The sequence below is a fragment of the Aegilops tauschii genome, chromosome 4 (genome assembly GCF_002575655.3).
Source record: "Aegilops tauschii subsp. strangulata cultivar AL8/78 chromosome 4, Aet v6.0, whole genome shotgun sequence".
NCBI classification, from domain to species: Eukaryota; Viridiplantae; Streptophyta; class Magnoliopsida; order Poales; family Poaceae; genus Aegilops; species Aegilops tauschii.
The window spans coordinates 326,302,413-326,320,783 of record NC_053038.3 but is presented as its reverse complement, the minus strand read 5'-3'; the positions used below and the strand labels follow the sequence as shown (position 1 = coordinate 326,320,783).

General features: G+C 46.7%; 1 protein-coding gene and 1 pseudogene across 1 annotated transcript; both read left to right on the top strand.

Annotated features, from left to right (window-relative positions):
- Positions 1-1,667: 1,667 nt before the first annotated feature.
- Positions 1,668-13,288, top strand: LOC109731901 (uncharacterized). Its single transcript, XM_020291076.4, has 16 exons — positions 1,668-2,062; positions 2,622-2,816; positions 3,102-3,176; positions 3,272-3,436; positions 4,800-4,963; positions 6,418-6,636; positions 8,478-8,604; positions 9,558-9,746; positions 10,269-10,355; positions 10,471-10,625; positions 10,941-11,060; positions 11,159-11,384; positions 11,961-12,020; positions 12,109-12,282; positions 12,373-12,482; positions 12,653-13,288. The coding sequence occupies exons 1-16, from the start codon at positions 1,877-1,879 to the stop codon at positions 12,816-12,818; spliced, it is 2,418 nt and encodes an 805-aa protein (XP_020146665.1). The 5' UTR covers positions 1,668-1,876; the 3' UTR covers positions 12,819-13,288.
- Positions 13,289-13,929: 641 nt separating this feature from the next.
- LOC120963422 (uncharacterized) lies at positions 13,930-15,192 on the top strand (annotated as a pseudogene).
- The last annotated feature ends 3,179 nt before the right edge of the window (positions 15,193-18,371 follow it).

Genomic DNA, 18,371 nt, shown 5'->3' with positions numbered 1-18,371 from the left:
AGGGATTAGTTGCACTTTCACGGGGCCGAGGCTTTCTTCTTCCTCGGCCTCTGGATTGTAGTCGCTGTCGTTGGGGTCATCTTAATCCCTGTTGATCATGTCATCGGTGTTGATATTGTCGCTGCCACTGCTAATGGTGCCATCATTAGTCGTGTCACCGTTGGTAGTATCACCGCTTTCGGTCCCCTTGCTTGTATCTCCATTGCATGTCCCCCCGTTACGGCGCCCTTGCGTCAGCGTTTGGAGTTTTCTCCTCCTCCTTCGTCCTTGGAAGTGTCTACCATGTAGATATCGTAGGTGGAGGTCGCGGTCCACCTGCCGGTATGGTTGATGGCTGGTGGTGGAGCGATACCTGACATCTCGCCGACGTCTTCATATACGTCAGTGGCCACCTCGGAGGCACTGTCTAAAACATCGGTAAGTTTTTTATGGTAGCGACTAGGTGGGTGGAGGGTGGGCTAAAAATTCCAGCCTTCCCTTGTTTTCCCAGATCTGATCATACACCAAGGTCCAGTCCTCCGAGATGACCAGGCTCTGAATCCGATTTAACGTTGTTCATAAGCGCCTTGTCTGCCTCGCCCATATCCCGATCAAAAGTCGGGCTCAACTAAACTTTACTTGAGGTCTGATCTAACATGGCCTCAGGGTCTTCGTTGGTCAAGATAGATGCCTGACCCATTAATGCAATACTCGGCTCCGAGCTCAAAGCCAGACCCGAGGTGTGATCCATGTCGTGGTCCTGATCCGGGATTGAATCCGAGACCTGGATGGAGGCGTCAGGGGCCTGGTCTGACACCCAACCCGAAAACGCGATAGCGCCGCAGGGATCTATGGCGTACTTGAGGTTCCCAAATCTGATGATCTGGCCTGGAGCGTAATTTTTGATCTGACCGAGGTGGCCAGTCTAACCAGCATAAAGAGTAATGCTGCCAAAGACAAAGAGTTGTCCCGAGAAGAAAGCCATACCACAACCGACAGTATCGTCAATCTGCGAGCCATCGCGCCGTTTCGATTTCCCAGAGGGACCTGTATGTGTCACGAATGTTGGAGCTAAGTCCGACGGATCTTGGGTAGGGCCCCCCCATCTGGTAGGCTTGGCTAGATGGTAACAAGGACACAAGGGACACGATGTTTATCTAGGTTCGGGCCATCTCGAAGAGGTAAAACCAAATGTCCTGCTTTGTTCTATTGATTGCGGCTGAGGTGCAAAGTATAAGTGATCTACCACGAGATCGGATGTGAATCTGTCCCTCGAAGGCCCCAACACCTCGGTTTATATAGACGCCGAGGTATCTAGGGTTTACATAATGTCGATTGCATTTAAAGGGCAATCATGTCGAGGACTATCTCTACTTCTTGGAGTATACGTCAAGTCTTCACGCTATTCTTTCCCGATGTTCCTGGCCAGATGAACGAAGCCCACCGATGATAAGCTTGGGGGGGGGGGGGTGGTTCTTCGGCCCAACCCATAGGTCGCGCAACCGACATGCCGAGTATCCCCTAATCCAGGACTCCGTCAGTGACTATATATGACATGGCAATATCATATAGTCGGCTATACTATTAACCATGCTCTAATACCTGTATTTATACCTCTTGATGAATAAAGCCTAGTAGATTCTCGAAAAAAAAGCAGATTTTTTGATCCATCGCTCCCGAGTCCACACAAGTCAAACACCACTAATCTCAAAGCGACGACGGCCTAGCCGAGAGAGCAAACACCCGCACGCACTCGCCGTTGGACCGTGTGGTGCCGCCGACCGCTCTGCCCCCCCCCCCCCCCCCCCCCCCCGCCTGCCCACTACTACCTCAAGCCGGCCACGGCGAAGCTCCCCCAGTCTAGGGGATTTCCCGCGCCTCTCTTTCCCCGCCTCCCATGGCGCCTCCCCTCCTCCTCCGCATCCTCTTCCTCCTCGCAGTCGCCGCCGCCGCGTCGGCAGCGGCGCGGCGAGAGGCGTTCCGTCGGGACCCCGGGCACGAGCACTGGCACCACGGCGCCTTCCACGACGTCGAGGAAAGCGTCCGCGCCGACGTTCGCCGCATGCTCCACACCCGCGCAGAGGTACTCCACTGCCCCCCCACCCCAATCGCCCCGCCACTCCCCCGCTAAACCTCTCCGATCCCCCTCGCGCGTGGCCTCTGCAGACGCGATCTGCGCAGAGTAATTGAGCTCTCGAATGGATCCGATCTCGATCGGCGGTGCGGTGAATACTACTCCCGCGTGTATGGGATCCGCACCTGCCACCGGATTTCGGTTCTCCCCGTCAGTGATATCGAGAGCAATTTTTATTGTGGGACGTGTCAAAATTTCCAATTTTTGAACTTCTAATATATACATGTAGACTCTGGCTGCGAAGATGTGTGAGAGTGTTCACGTGGGTTCGCGTTACGAATTATGCCTGGGACTTGGGGCACCGTAGATTAAATTGTGCCTTACATTAGTTAATCGGTTGCCATGGTCATACTGGTGCTCGTATAACCAGGAGAACTGAGCAAACAGTAGTGATGTATCTGTAATCATTCCCTATTTCTCTGCTCATATCTCTGTTTGTTCCAAAACATGTGTGGTGTTACTTTATTAAAGATTGAACTTCTATAAACACATTCGGGGAATTTTGCAGGTTCCATTTCAAGTGCCCCTCGAGGTTAACGTTGTTCTGATTGGTTTCAACGGTGATGGAGGGTATAGATACCCTTTGGATGGGCACAAGCTTGAGCAATTCCTAAAGATGAGCTTTCCACTCCATAGGCCCTCTTGTTTCGAGACAGGGGAGCCAATTGATATTGAGCACCATATCATGTATAATGTCATAGCGGTAAGGCTTCATTTACGATGGTTATGTACATGGTTTTTGAGTCGCTGATTAGTCGCTGTATAGTCGCCGACTAATCGCCAAGTCGTTTTCTAGAAATCAGGGCGACTCGCGACTATACAGCGACTTATGGCGACTATAGTGCGACTTGGGTCGACTAATCGCCGAGCCGCAGGGCTGGCGGCCACTTGACTAGTCGCGACTCAAAAACCATGGTTATGTAGATTACTTTTTCCAACATGTAGGTCTTGTTTTCATCCAGTGATATTACTGTTATTGCTTCATTAGGCTGGACAACCAGAGCTTATTTCGCTTGAGAAGTCACTGAAGGAGGCTATGGTTTCTGCAGGAACTGCGAGAGAGGTAGAAATATGTTATTTCCCTACAAAAGTATCTTTAAACGCTGTTCAGATCTTGATTGACACAAGACATGACACTAACTATTTTGTCCCCCACAGAGTGAATATGGTAGGGAATTCCCTCTCTTTGAGGTAGAAGCAACTGTAGTGGAACCTATATTCGAGAGGCTATACTCATTTATTTTTGATATGGAGCCTGGTCGCTCTGCAACTGAGATGGATAGGCCTGTACCTGTTGCAATATTTGTTGTTAATTTTGATAAGGTACGTACACCTATATATTGTTCTATATAAAATACTTTTCTAATTCATTTCACACCTGCATGCAAATTATAGCTATTATTCGTGTGTAGACTTGTAGTCTTTTGGAAATACTGAGTAAACAGCCTAATTCTTCTGGTTGTTTATTTTCCTATTACTATTTGAGGGAAACAGAAGAGAAGAACCCTACTGAAATTATTTTAAAGTTATTATACAAAAAATAATACATAAGAAGAGAAAGGAAAAGAAGGTAACCAGTGGGAGTTGCATTCTGAATGTGAATTATACTCACTATCCTTAAAAAACACTCACTTTTAACAGATCCAAGCCAAACAATTTCCTCCATCTAAATTTGTTTGATGGTATAATTAAATAATTAATGTGTTTCTTTGTAACTACATATGCAGGTAGTCTGCGGTTAACAAAACTTTGAATAGTATTTTAGATAGAGATAGTCATGCTCATGCAACATCCTTAGACTACCCACAGTGGGAGTAACATAGGTAGTAACATCACACATATCTAGATAAAATAGATGATGTGGCAAGCAATAAATGAAGAAAGAGAGACATGTAGTAACATAGCTAGTTACTACTAGTATGAGTAACATCACACATATCAAGGCAAGATGAGTCTATAGCATAATAAATGAAGTATTGCATGTTACCACAAATATGTTACTCCCCACTATAGAGGTAGTAACATAGAGTAGTAACATGGGCATGTTACTACTCTATGTTACTACCCACTGTGGCTAGTCTTAGCCTTCTCTAAAAATTGGAGCATATGCATAGATGAGTCCCAAAAGACATTGATAAGAGCCCAACAATCCTTAGTAAACTGGCCAGAGACAAAATATGCATACAATTATTCTTTTAGAATGTAGGGGACCCTGCTGAAATACGACAGAAACTGCACAGAAGGTATTACAAAGGAAAATAAGTTGATTCAACAAGTGGGAGTTTCATGACTTTCATCCTGAACTATATTCACTTTGCTTAGAAGAACAATACCCTCACATTTTCACAAGTTCTAACAGATTCAGGTCGAACGATTTATCCATCTCAATTTGTTTGATGGATATTATAAAATATATCGTTTATTGTAATTATATATGCCAGCAGCCAATGGTTATCAACACCTCGAACAACATTTAAGATAAAGATAGTCATGCTCAGGCAGCATCCTTAGCCTTCTGTAACAATAGGAAAATATGCAAAAGGACTCCCAAAAGACATTGATAAGAGCCCAGCAATCATTAGTGAATCCAGAAAGAAAACATGGGATTCAATGTCCATCCTTGTATCTTATATACAATTATACTTGGAGAACAGTAATCAACATTGACAAAGCTCTTCCTTGGCAGGTCAGAATGGATCCTCGGAACAAAGGAGTTGATCTTGACAGTTTAATGTATAGTAAAATTAATGGACTGACAGAACAAGAGCTAAAAAAGCAAGAAGCGGATTACATCTACCGTTACCGGTACAATGGAGGTGGAGCAACTCAAGTTTGGCTGAGTTCTGGAAGGTAATAGTTATTATACTATTTTTTCGTTACGACTTGCAAGAAACCTTGACGGTCAAGAATTTACATTTTTAACTCACTAAATATGACAACCCTTCAGCCCAGTACATCATTGCAAGAGCGATATGAAGCGTAATCTGGAGAGAAAAACCATACCAATATTCCTATTCTACTTGCTGCTTCATTGCATTGCACTTGTCCTGCCAGATGATTCCTTTTTTGTTTTCACGATCATTTCTGTTTCGTTATTTATACCATTAGATTCATGTGCTGTCACTTTCTTCCTTAATGTGTACACCTTCCTCCAAGATATAAGGCATATTTTGTCTTTTTAAGACAAGGTTTTGACCAACAATTGCTTCGTTAGTATGTGGTTTATGTGACATGAGATTATTGTGACTAGATTTATTTTCAACAATATAAATTTATTTATAACTTTCATTCTGCATCACATAAACTACATATTAACTTACTAATCATTGTCAAAGGCTTGTCTTGACGGATTAAAGTGCACCCTATATTTTGAAATGAAGGTAGTACGTTAGTTTTTAATGGCAATGATCTTTCTGCCCCAGCAGTGGGGATTGCAAAAAGTTTTATCCCCTTGTTTTCAGTCAAAAAATAACATCCTACTGAACCTGGCATCCGTTTTCCAAAGGGGGTAGTTTGCCCAAAGGGCCAAGGATGTGCTTTGTAGTGGAAATAATGCCAGACCATCTTTACTCAGCATCACTTTTTTTTAATGGGACCTGTAGGGGAGGCCCTGACATTTACTCAGCTTCACTTAAAAAGATAAAGCATATTCACTTTTTTCTTGTTGCTTGGTTGTTAGTAAGCTAGCTATCAGGGCTGCAAATCCTGGCAGGAATCGGCCATTTCCCATCATTTTAGGTGACCCCAACTTGACCTGGTATTTGTAAACTAAACGAAATTTGGATTAACTATATGCTACTTTGGAGGTAAGCATACAGGAGTGATTATGGGATATGAAGGAACACCACTTACGGAATATATACAAAGAGAAAAAAACTGATATAATGACTAGGCCAGGAAATAATTGGTCTCTGATGTCAAGGGTTAAACAAAAACAGAAGTTTGTACCCTGGTTGCCATGACTCGTTGAATTACATATCATAGATTATTTTATGTGCATAATTTTTTTCCGCCAAGACTTGAGAGTTTCATGCTTAGTATTAACTGTTACATGGTAGAGCTATTTTCTTTTATCATGCCCTAAAATAGTTTAATAGAAAGAGTGTCATGCTGTACTATTAACTGTTACTCCCTCCGTCCCAAAATAAGTGTCGCTGATTTAGTACAGCTTTACTAAATCAGCGACACTTTGGGACGGAGGGAGTACATGTTAGAGCTATTGTCTTTTATCATGCCCTAGAATAGTTTAACAGATTGCAGCTAAGTAATGAATCCTCTAAATGATGACTTGCTGCTCCTTGCAGATTTGTTGTAATAGATCTGTCAGCAGGCCCTTGTACATATGGGAAAATAGAAAGTGAAGAAGGCAGTGTTAGTTATAGGTCAATGCCGCGGCTGTCAAATATAATCTTCCCAAGAGGACTTGCTGCTCCAAGTGCCAGTTCAACACAAGATATTTTTGTTGGGCAGCTTGCAGGTTTAATTTCAACCACCATTGAGCACGTAATAGCTCCTGATATCAGGTATTACTGAAAATTTCTGTTATTCATAAAACATTATATATGAATCGAACTTCTGCTCCCAGTAATAGCTCATGTTAGTTATAGAAAAAAATCAGTGATGAATAACTGAAATATCATATATTTTATGTAGGCTAGATAATTGCCCATGCGTTGCAACAGGGGCACAAATATTTATACACAATCACCATGTTTTACCTGTCATTTATTGTTAAGGTGATTAAGTGCTAAAAATAGACTTTAGCTACCAATTGAATCAGTACTTATTGACTTACCAAAAGAAATGATTTTATTTGGTAAACCAGTAAGATGTGGGACATGCGGACAGCTGAGGTGGTTTAAAAAAAATGGTGAGAAAAAGGCATAACTGGAAGTGGAGGTGGGGTGAGGAGGGAGGGCGAACGAAAATACCGTAAGACAGAACCTTACGTATTTTTTAAGTAGGAGAGATTGACAAAGTTAATAGACAACCACAATACGGCCGAGGCGATTCGATGCCCAGGCTCAGCTGCACCCGCGATGAACAGAAAATACAAAAAAAATACTAGAAAAATTCAAAACATTCTGATTTTTTTTCATGGAAGATAATTCGGTGTGTGAGGTGCGCTCCAAATTTCAGATCATTTGGACAACTGAGTAGCTCTTGGCAAAAAAATAATAATTTTGGGGTCTGTGAAAAAGTTTACTGTTCATGTATTGTTCTGACCCAATTTGTCTTCTTTGCTGAGAGCTACTCATATGTCCAAATGATCTGAAATTTTGGAGTGCACCTCACGCACCAAATTATCTTCCATGGAAAAAAAACCTGATTTTTTTGAATTTGTTTTGTATTTTTTGTGAATTTTCTCTTCACCGGGTGCAGATGAGCCTGGGCTCAGAAATGGATATTCGATCACAATAACTATTTTTTTGTCTGAAGTATTTCACTTTCTCTCCAAAAAAATAATTCACTTGTCTCTCTAGATCTCAACAAAAGTTCTCTCTCTAAAATAAATTCACTTCTCAGCATATTCACAGAGAAGTAAAGTCTTATAATTGTTTATAGAGGGAGTATTTAATAAAGCAGAAGTTACACAGGAATCGGGAACAAGTTAAATCACGTCAGTACCTGAGTACGGTCTTCTGTGTCTTCAGTTCCTTGCGCACATCTTGCCCACTTGGAGCCTGTAGCATAAACTAGGTTACCTTGTTTTCGTTTCTGCATTTTATCACGCATCCTTGCAAAAGAGATGTTCATTTGGTTTGTTTTGTCATCTCTTGGCGTGGAAGCCCAGTTTCACAGGCTCAGTTTGCTATTGTTGTGCTGTGCTTTGCATATTTGTAGTGGTGCTGTGAAGTAAGAATCTGTCAAAAGTCTACTACTTTGATTGGCAAATCACATTAAAATTAGATAAAAGCATGTGATCCAATGGCGGCCTTCTTAAATTTGATCTCATAGATTCTTTGAATATATGATAAAGCGGCTCAATAAATGAAATCATAATCCACCCAATGCCAAATGGAGCCTTATTCTAATACGAGCTAAGTTTGTATGCAGTGTTGGAGATTCGAAAATCATTCAAAACTAAACTGTTTATAGTTGAAACGGCAAAACTATGGCACACAATCAATTGACACCAGTTGTACTCCATAGTTCATGTACAGCTGGTTAATCCGTTCTTCTGATTCGTATACTTAGCTTACGATTTCTTTTTTTTGTGTGTGTGTGTGGGGGGGGGGGGGGGGGGGGGCTAATTTAAGATTGAGTATAGTCTGACACTCTGCAGTGCCATGTCAAGCATTTCAAGCACCAACTGTTCTATCTATCTGCTATTCTGATATCTCCTTTAAAAAAAAAAATCCAGGTTTGAAACTGTTGACATGACATTGAGGTTGCTTGTACCTATCATTGTGCTACAGAACCACAATAGGTACAATATTCTTCAAGCCGGCCACAACAACAGTATAGATGTTAAAGCTATTGAAAGAGAGGTTAGTTGACTTTCTTGCATGAATTATGAATTTATCTTTAGGTGGCTGAAGCCACAGTATTCTGTAGTCAACTCACTAGTTTGTGTTTTGTGTTCATGTACTAGTCAACTAATATGTAGGAGCAGCATTCCGACTGCATATTATTATATGGGCAAAAACATATGTTTGTCATTTACATGAAATAGCATTGCAAATCTCAAGATTGCCAAAAACATTAGCAAATGCAATTTTGCATCTGGAAGAATGACCATGCTAAAAGTAAGATACAAAGTTATGGTTACTCCATTGTACCTTGTTTCATTTGTTGGGAGAAATTGTCCACTTCTAGAAATAGAATAAGGCAAAAATAAAACGCTAAATATATACAATTACAGTGATGTCAGGGGTATTATGGTCCTTTCCTATTGGTCTAGGGCTTGGATGTTTCCTTGAGTCCTTGTAATATATTTTAAACAGTACATTGAGGTGCGAGCAAAGCTTTCTCAATCAGTATTAGTTCCACCGTTGTTGACTGTTAGCTATCATTTCACAATCTGTAGTGCCAATGGGATTTCATTCGGAAAGTCCTTTTGCGGTAATTGTATTGATATAATTGCCTGTGGCAAATCCATGTGAATAGTTTTTTTTACCTAGATCCTGGTAGGAGAAAAGGAAATTGCAAGTATGAAGTGAAGATCTGTCTTGTCACATTGTCCAATTTAGGAAGCTCAAGATCATCATGATTCAATATTGGTTGAAAATGAATAGTAGTACAATCAATATGAAGTACACATGGTTATTGATCAGCGATTTACTAGCCTGGCTGATTTATTAGTGAAAAAAGTATGCTGTGCCTGTTTTGTGCAGTATGAAGTACACATGGTTATTGATCAGAAATCTATGGGGCATATATAAGTCTATACTTTTTAACCTCGTGAACTGAATTGGTAGTACCACCATTCATACTCTTTCAGGTAAAAAAGATGGTCCATGCTGGGCAGGAGGTTATAGTAATTTCTGGTTCGCATGCACTGCATGAGCACGAAAAGTTAGCTGTTGCGGTCTCCAAAGCAATGCGTAGTCATTCTCTTCATGAAACAAAGAGTGATGGTCGATTTCACGTCCGTACCAAAACATACTTGGATGGAGCAATACTCAAAGAGGTATGTTAGATCTTAGCTTCATTCAAATGCATTATGTTGTAATTGCAAGGATATTATTTCCGTTATGGTAGCTTAATAGACCTACTCACCTACAGATCTTGGATGTATGCTTCTTGGGTTGAAGAGGCACTTCTGGAAAAATTAACATGACGTCTTCATCTAATTATATAGCATAAAATATATTTATCCATTTTCCACGTTTAGTAAATATAGGTGCATGAGAGCTTGTCACATGGAGAACTATACGCTAAATTTACCTGGCCTGTTAGCCATGTCTTCCTAATACCGTAAGGATAAAAAAAGACAGCTGTATAATTCGTAATCTTCATGGATCTTCTGCTTGTGCTGGGAGAAGGCTGAATCAAGTGAAAATTATAGACATTTTTGGCAACAGGTGTATAAGACCGTACTGAACGTGTCCCATAGCTTTTATGAAATGGTGAAACCTGAAGCACTACAAAGCAGACTAATTTCTTACATTTCAACTGCAATATTCTGAGGTGGTTATACTAACTGGTACAGGAAATGGAACGTTCTGCCGATGTGCTGTCGGCTGGTTTATTGGAAGTCTCGGATCCTTCCCTCTCAAGTAGATTCTTCCTGAAGCAGGTGTGTAATATTTGCTGTATGAAATACACCGGAATTTTACGTCAATTTCATGAATCACAATACCTGTTTTTTATTACGGGTGTTATCTATGAGAAACAATTTTTGTCAACAACAGCATTGGATGGATGAGCAAGATAATGTACAAGATTCTATCAAGCACAAGCCTATTTGGGAATCTTACATGCCCAGAAATAAGAAAGAAAAGCGAGGAGCTGGAAAAAAGAAACATGGAGCCATGTACAGAACTTATGGAACCAGAGTGATTCCAGTGTAAGCTACTACACACAAAGAGAGCAAGTATAATATTTCAAACTCATATTGTGCTCCTGCAAATAAAAAAAAGATAAAACTGCAAGTGATAAATTAAGAACAATAAGAAGACAAGGGTCACTGTTCACATGGATTTTGTCCTACCGTTTTATTGTAAAATTTGGAAGTTATCAAATTATGCACTCAACAAATGTAAAGTATAATTTGTGCATAGAAGTAGAATTATTCCCAAGATATTTTAAGAACTAAGGTCCTAAGAATGCATTGTTGAGGCAGAAGGTGCACTGCTACTTTTGCTGATTTGTTTTTCAACAGCTTTGTATTATCATTGGCTGATTTTGATGCTGAGCTTATGATGGAAGAGGAAAGCCTTGTTTGGACAAGTAAAGATGTTGTCATTGTATTGGAGCATAACAATAAAATGATTCCTCTAAGGTATGTTAAACTTTTCTGTAAAGAAAAAAACGTTCTACTGATTCCTGCACAGCATGAGTTCAAGTTGCTGCTGTGTTTAAGCCTCCCTTATGTTGCAGCTACGTGTCAGAAACAACTAGGCAGTTTGCGTATCCATCTCTAGCACAGCGTCACATCTTGGCTGGTTTGGCTTCCGCAGTTGGAGGTCTGAGTGCACCGTATGAACGGGCATCACGTATTCATGAAAGACCAATTGTGAACTGGCTATGGTCTGCTGGTTGTCATCCTTTTGGACCATTCTCAAACTCCTCTCAGATCAGTCAAATCCTTCAGGACGTTGCACTGGTAATGTCAACCAACAATACCTTTTTTATTTCCCTTAAATAATGTACAATGAGAGGAGCAGGGGAGGGAGATAAATGCTCATATGTAATAGTGAGGCACCGTCAGAATACTTGTTCATGCTTTCTATGGTCTGTACATTGCACTGGAACAGAAACTGTGAAACCTCGAGCTCAGGCCCGCTATACACCCATTGCTTCTTCCCCTCCATGGGCCAGTTTCTGATAATTATTCCACGTGTGTTGGGAGCATGCTAGGTTCGGTATTTATTTTCTCTGCTGTTCCGTTGCCATTTATGTCCACAAAAGCTGGGTATATGCGTAAATCATTATCACGATTCTGTAATTACCATCACCAGGTTTCCATTTTAACCAATATAAATTCTGGTTCAAACACGGGTTTCTGGACCTGTGTCAACATACATGCGTAGCATAGACATCAAAATGCATTGGTAGTGCAATTATTGATAGTAAAATGCGTCTTTACCGGCTTTTGCAACCCATTTAAACTGGCATGTACAACCTTAGTGTCAGCTGTTGTCATATTCATTTGTGACAATTTTTGTTTTTTAATGTGCAGAGAACTACAATCTATGCCCGGGTTGATGCAGCTCTTCGCAAAATAAGGGACACGTCAGAGGTCCTTTGACATTCAATTGAACCTCATCATTTGGTTATTTTCTTGACGTGCATGACAAACTAAAACTGTGGTTTGATGTTTGTTGCAGTCCGTTCAATCATTTGCGTCAGATCATCTTAAGACGCCATTAGGAGAACCTGTCAAAGGTAATAAAAACAAGTCTAGCACTGAGTTATGGGTAGAGAAATTCTATAAGAAGGTGACCACAATGCCGGAGCCTTTCCCCCATGGCCTTGTTGAACGTTTAGAAGAGTACCTGGATGTAAGTACATGTTTCATACACTGCATCAGTCTACTTCAGTGTGGAAGTTCTGTCTGGACCTGATTTGCTTTTCTGTTCGCACCATTTCAGAGGCTTGAGGAACAACTTGTGGATCTATCTTCATTGCTCTATGACCACCGTCTGGTTGATGCTTCTCAAAACAGTTCCGACATCCTTCAGAGCACTATATTTACAGAACAGTATGTTAACTTTATCTCCATGTCGCCAGTCCCCAACTAGCTATTCTGCCTTCACTCCTTGTACCGTTAAACCTTGTATAGAAAAGAACATTTAATCGTTTTTTGGTGATTTATTTGCTCCATATTTACCCTTTCTTTGGAATCATTCTTACAATTTTTTGGTTGGGCAGGTATGTAGAACGTGTTCTTTCTGCGGAGAGAGACAAGATGAAGTGCTGCAGCATTGAATATAGTCACCCGAAACAGTCATCCCAGGCTTTTGTCTATGGAGGGATCCTTCTGGCTGGATTTCTTGTCTACTCATTGGTTATTTTCTTCTCTTCACCAGTTCGATAACTCGCGCAACCACTGGATAAGGCGGTTAAAGATTTTCTCTATGATGACATGATGGGTATGTCAAGGACGACGTCTGGATGAAGCCATGAACTAACGTTGTGTGGTAGACTATTAGTTAGGGCTTATGTCTTCAAAAAGAAAAGAAAAAAAAGTTAGGGGCTATGTCGGATTGTAGCACAATTTTGTCTATGAGATTGTTATTTTTCAGCACTTGAGCCATAGGAATCTCCATGTGGCATGTACTACCTCCGTATCAAAATAGAAAACGTTTTTTGTAGGCTAAAACTACCATTCAAAAACGTTTAACTTTTTGCTACGGAGGTAATATCCGATTATGGGCTCACTTGTCAGTGTGCAACGATTTACCGTGTAGTATATATAGAGATACAAGACAATATCACAGCCGCCTTTCATGGTGTGAGTAAACGCTTTCTCTTTTGTTTTATCAATACATCGGACATTCGTTTTTCTGTTTTTTTGGTGGAGAGAGTTTCCCGCCTATTGTGCTTAGAGCAACTATAGCGGAGTTCTTACATCTGCCGCCTCCAAAACGTTTTTGTTTTGGAGGATGCTCCTTTTTTTAGGCTGTGGAGCTTGTGCGCAAAGCTGCAAACACATGGTCTGTCATGTGGGGCGCTGCGTACAGGCGCGGGCCACGCGCCCAGGAGCAGCAGCCGACGGCCACAGCTGGCGAGGCGTGATCGGGGCAAGGAGTCCTGATCCGTATACATTGGTCCCTAGAGTCCAGGAGTAGTTTGTTAGGCATAGTTTCCAGTTTGTTAGCAGCCCATGAGGCCTTTATATATCGTGTAATCTGCACCCTTTGACGGCAAGCAATAAATCATTATTTCCTATCTCTTTCTCTACTCCTAATCTCATCTCCTGCGCCATTGAGCAGTTAGGCAAAAACCCTAGCGCTCCTATCAACCGAGACTACGAACTACGTAGTCGAGGTCCGGCTGTCTTGGGCACCGAGGTCCTTGACAACTTGGTATCGGGTTCCAGGCGTTCCTCTTCCTCGTCCATGCCTCCGCAGCCCGCCTCCACCCCTGCGTCCGCGCCAAGCCCACCTCCATCACCACCATCCGCCGTCGCCTCGGTTACTTCCGCCATGGCAGAACCAACCACCGCTGATTTGGCCAAGATGATCGAGGCCTTGACTGCAACGGTGGCGTCCCTGCAGACGTCTGTCGCCGCACTGCAGAAGGAGAAGTCCGCCTCCTCGTCGGGCGCTGACGGGGCCCACGATGGGCAGCACCACAACGATCGACCACCCCGGTTTCAGAAGATGGACTTCCCCAAGTTCGACGGCAAGTCCGACCCTCTCGCATTCATCAACAGATGCGAGTCCTTCTTCCATCAACAACGGATCGCCGAGGAGGAGAAAGTGTGGATGGCGTCATACAATCTCGAGGGTACTGCCCAACTGTGGTGTATGCAGGTCCAGCGCGACGAGGGCACACCTCCGTGGCGCCGCTTCACCGAGCTGCTCAATCTCCGCTTCGGGCCACCTCTGCGCGCTAACCCGCTGGGCGAACTGATGGCGTGCAAGCGCACGACGTCCGTCGTCGACTTCCAGGAGCGGTTTGAGGCGCTCCTTCCCCGGGCAGGCTTCTTATCGGAGACACAGAAGGTTCAGATCTTCACCGCGGGACTCCAGCCACCCCTCAGCCTCGACGTGGAGATCCACAACCCGCAGTCCCTCGCCGTCGCCATGAGTCTCGCCCGCAAGTTGGAGCTGCGCGACCAGTGCGCGCTCGCCTCCGCGCCACCGGTTCGTTTTTAGCAGATGGGCATCCTGCCGGCGCCCGTACCACGCCTCGCGCCCCCCGCACCGGCACCACCAGCCGCACCCCAGCCTGCCCCCGTTCTGCCGGAAGGGCGCCAAATCAAACGTCTGTCACAGGCGGAGATGGAGGAACGCCGTCGCCTGGGCCTCTGCTTCAATTGTAATGAGAAGTTTGGCAGGGGCCACAACCGCGTGTGTCAGCGCATCTTTCTCCTCGACCTGGCGCCAGACGACGACGACGACGATGCGGCCTCCACCACCGCTGATGCCTCGCAGGCCGACCCTCGGATCTCGCTCCACGCAATCTCCGGCGTGCGCACGAGCGAGACCATGCAGATGCATATCACACTCGGGGGTGTCTCCCTCCTCGCCCTGATCGACTCTGGCTCCACCCACAACTTCATCGCCGAGGAGGCGGCCGCCCGTGCTAGGGTGCATACCTCGCCGTGTCCTTCCACATCGACCAAGAGGCGTTCTCGGAGGATTTCCTCGCCTTGCCGCTCGCGGGCTACGACGTCGTCCTGGGCACGCAGTGGCTTGCGACGCTTGGACCGATCCTGTGGGATTTCCGCACCCTCTCCATGACGTTCTGGCGGGAGGGCCATCGGGTGTGCTGGCGCGACATTGCAGGACCGGCTGGACTAGCCCTGAAATCATGCAGCGGCCGTGACTTCCTCGACGCCATCATCACCGAGTTCGACGGCATCTTCGCCGAACCCTCCGGCATGCCACCACCCCGCGGCCGCGACCACGGCATCACCCTGCTGCCCGGTTCCGCTCCGGTGGCCGTCCGTCCGTATCGCTACCCGGCCGCACACAAGGACGAGCTGGAGCGTCAGTGCGCCGCCATGCTCGCCCAGGGCATCATCCGAGCGAGTTGTTCCGCATTCTCCTCGCCGGTACTGCTGGTCCGCAAGCCCGACGGGTCCTGGCGCTTCTGCATCGACTACCGCGCCCTGAACGCCATCACCGTCAAGGATGCGTTTCCGATCCCGGTGGTGGACGAACTCCTCGACGAGCTCCGGCGCGCTCGTTTCTTCACCAAGCTCGACTTGCGCTCCGGCTACCACCAGGTGCGGATGCGCGCAGAGGACATCCCAAAGACCGCCTTACGCACCCACGACGGCCTCTACGAGTTCCTGGTGATGCCGTTCGGCCTCTGCAACGCGCCGGCGACGTTCCAGGCACTCATGAACGATCTGCTGCGGCCGTACCTGCGCCGTTTCGTTCTCGTCTTCTTCGACGACATCCTCATTTTCAGCGAGACGTGGGCCGACCATCTCCGACATGTGCGCACCGTCTTCACCGTCCTGCACCAGCACCGGCTCTTCGTCAAGCGATAGAAATGCGCGTTCGCCGTTGAGTCGATCTCCTACCTGGGTCACACCATCTCCGCTGCAGGAGTGGCCATGGACCCGGAAAAGGTGCAGGCAGTGGCCGACTGGCCGCAGCCACGCTCGGCGCGCGCGGTCCGGGGGTTCCTCGGCCTTGCGGGGTACTACCGCAAGTTTGTCAAGGAGTTTGGCGTGGTCGCCGCGCCCCTAACGGCCCTCCTTCGCAAGGACGGCTTCTCCTAGTCGCCGGAGGCGGCAGCAGCTTTTACCGCCCTCAAGACGGCGGTCACCACGGCTCCCGTCCTCGTGTTGCCGGACTTCACACGGCCGTTCATCGTCGAGTGTGACGCCTCTACGTACGGCTTCGGGGCCGTCCTTCTCCAGGACCAGCACCCGGTGGCTTTCTTTAGCCGGCCGGTCGCGCCTCGTCACCGTTCCCTGGCAGCATATGAACGGGAACTCATCGGCCTGGTGCTCGCTATTCGTCATTGGAGACCATACCTCTGGGGCCGCCAATTTGTGGTAAAAACTGATCACTACAGTCTCAAATTCCTCCTTGACCAGCATTTGGCAACCATTCCGCAGCACCATTGGGTCGGCAAACTACTGGGGTTCGACTTCACCGTGGAGTACAAGGCCGGTAGTACAAACACGGTGGCGGACGCCCTTTCCCGCCGCGACACGGAGGAGACGACGGTCATGGCGATATCGGGTCCTCGCTTCGACTTCATCGATCGCCTACGGCAAGCTATGTCAACCGACCCGGCGCTCGTCGCGCTGCGTGAGGATATCACGGCGGGCACGCGGCAGCTGCCGTGGTCGCTCTCCGACGGCCTCGTCACTTTCAACGGCCGCCTCTACATTCCGCCGTCATCCCCCACTACTCCAGGAGCTCCTCACCGCAGTGCACGACGACGGGCACGACGGCGTCCTGCGCACGCTACATCGTCTCCGCCGCGACTTCCACGCGCCTAACCTTCGCAAGACGGTGCAAGAGTATGTCTGCGCCTGCGGTACTTGCCAGAGGTACAAGTTCGAGCACTTGCACCCCGCCGGTCTGCTGCTTCCGCTGCCGGTGCCCACGGGCGTGTGGACTGACGTCGGCATCGACTTCGTGGAAGCGCTCCCTCGCGTGGGCGGGAAGTCCGTCATCCTCACCGTGGTGGATCGCTTCAGCAAGTACTGCCACTTCGTGGCGTTGGCCCACCCGTACACGGCGGAGTCGGTGGCACAGGTGTTCTTCGCCGAGATCGTGCGCCTCCATGGCGTTCCGCAGTCCATGGTCTCTGACCGCGACCCCGTCTTCACCTCGGTTTTTTGGCGAGAGCTCATGCGTCTCACCGGGACGAAGCTGCACATGACGTCGGCGTTTCATCCTCAATCGGATGGCCAAACGGAGGCTGCTAACAAGATCATTGTTATGTACCTGCGTTGCCTCACAGGGGATCGTCCGCGGCAGTGGCTACGGTGGCTTCCCTGGGCCGAGTACATCTACAACACCGCCTACCAGACAGCGACCCAAGAAACTCCGTTCAAGCTCGTGTATGGCCGCGACCCTCCCACTATTCGCTCTTACGAGCCAGGCGACATGAGGGTGGCGGCAGTGGCCAAGAGCATGGCGGAGCGCGACGAGCTACTCGCTGACGTCCGCTATCGTCTACAGCAGGCGCAAGCGGTCTACAAGTCCTACTACGACAGACGCCATCGCGACGTTCGGCATGTCGTCGGCGATTGGGTGTGGCTTCGTCTTCGCCAGCGCGCCGCGTCTTCTCTCAACTTGCCAACCAGGGGCAAGCTCAAGCCACGCTTCTACGGGCCGTACCGCATCTCGGAGGTCGTCAACGACGTCGCCTACCGCCTTGAGCTTCCGGCGCGCTCGCGCCTCCATGACGTGTTCCACGTGGGCCTCCTCAAGAAGTTCTTCGGCACGCCTCCAACTGCACCGCCGGGTTTGCCTCCGATCCACAATGGTGCGGCTGTCCCGGAACCAGAACGCGGACTCGTTCACGCCTAGCACGTGGCGTTCGCCAGCTCCTTGTCCACTGGAAGAGCGAGGCTGCATCATCGGCAACATGGGAGGATCTTGACAGTTTCGTCGAGCGCTACCCCGCTTTTCAGCTCGAGGACGAGCTGCTCGTCGAGGGGGGGAGAGATGTCATGTGGGGCGCTACGTACAGGCGCGGGCCACGCGCCCAGGAGTAGCAGCCGACGGCCACAGCTGGCGAGGCGTGATCGGGGCAAGGAGTCCTGATCCGTATACATTGGTTCCTAGAGTCCAGGAGTAGTTTGTTAGGCATAGTTTCCAGTTTGTTAGCAGCCCATGAGGCCTTTATATATCGTGTAATCTGCACCCTTTGACGGCAAGCAATAAATCATTATTTCCTACCTCTTTCTCTACTCCTAATCTCATCTCCTGCGCCATTGAGCAGT

Bases quoted from the DNA above. Each gene is read 5' to 3' on its own strand.
- LOC109731901 (XM_020291076.4), top strand. From the start codon at position 1,877: ATGGCGCCTCCCCTCCTCCTCCGCATCCTCTTCCTCCTCGCAGTCGCC. The intron at 4,964-6,417 runs GTAATAGTTATT...TGCTCCTTGCAG, and splicing joins GTTTGGCTGAGTTCTGGAAG to ATTTGTTGTAATAGATCTGT. The intron at 11,385-11,960 runs GTAATGTCAACC...TTTAATGTGCAG, and splicing joins TCCTTCAGGACGTTGCACTG to AGAACTACAATCTATGCCCG.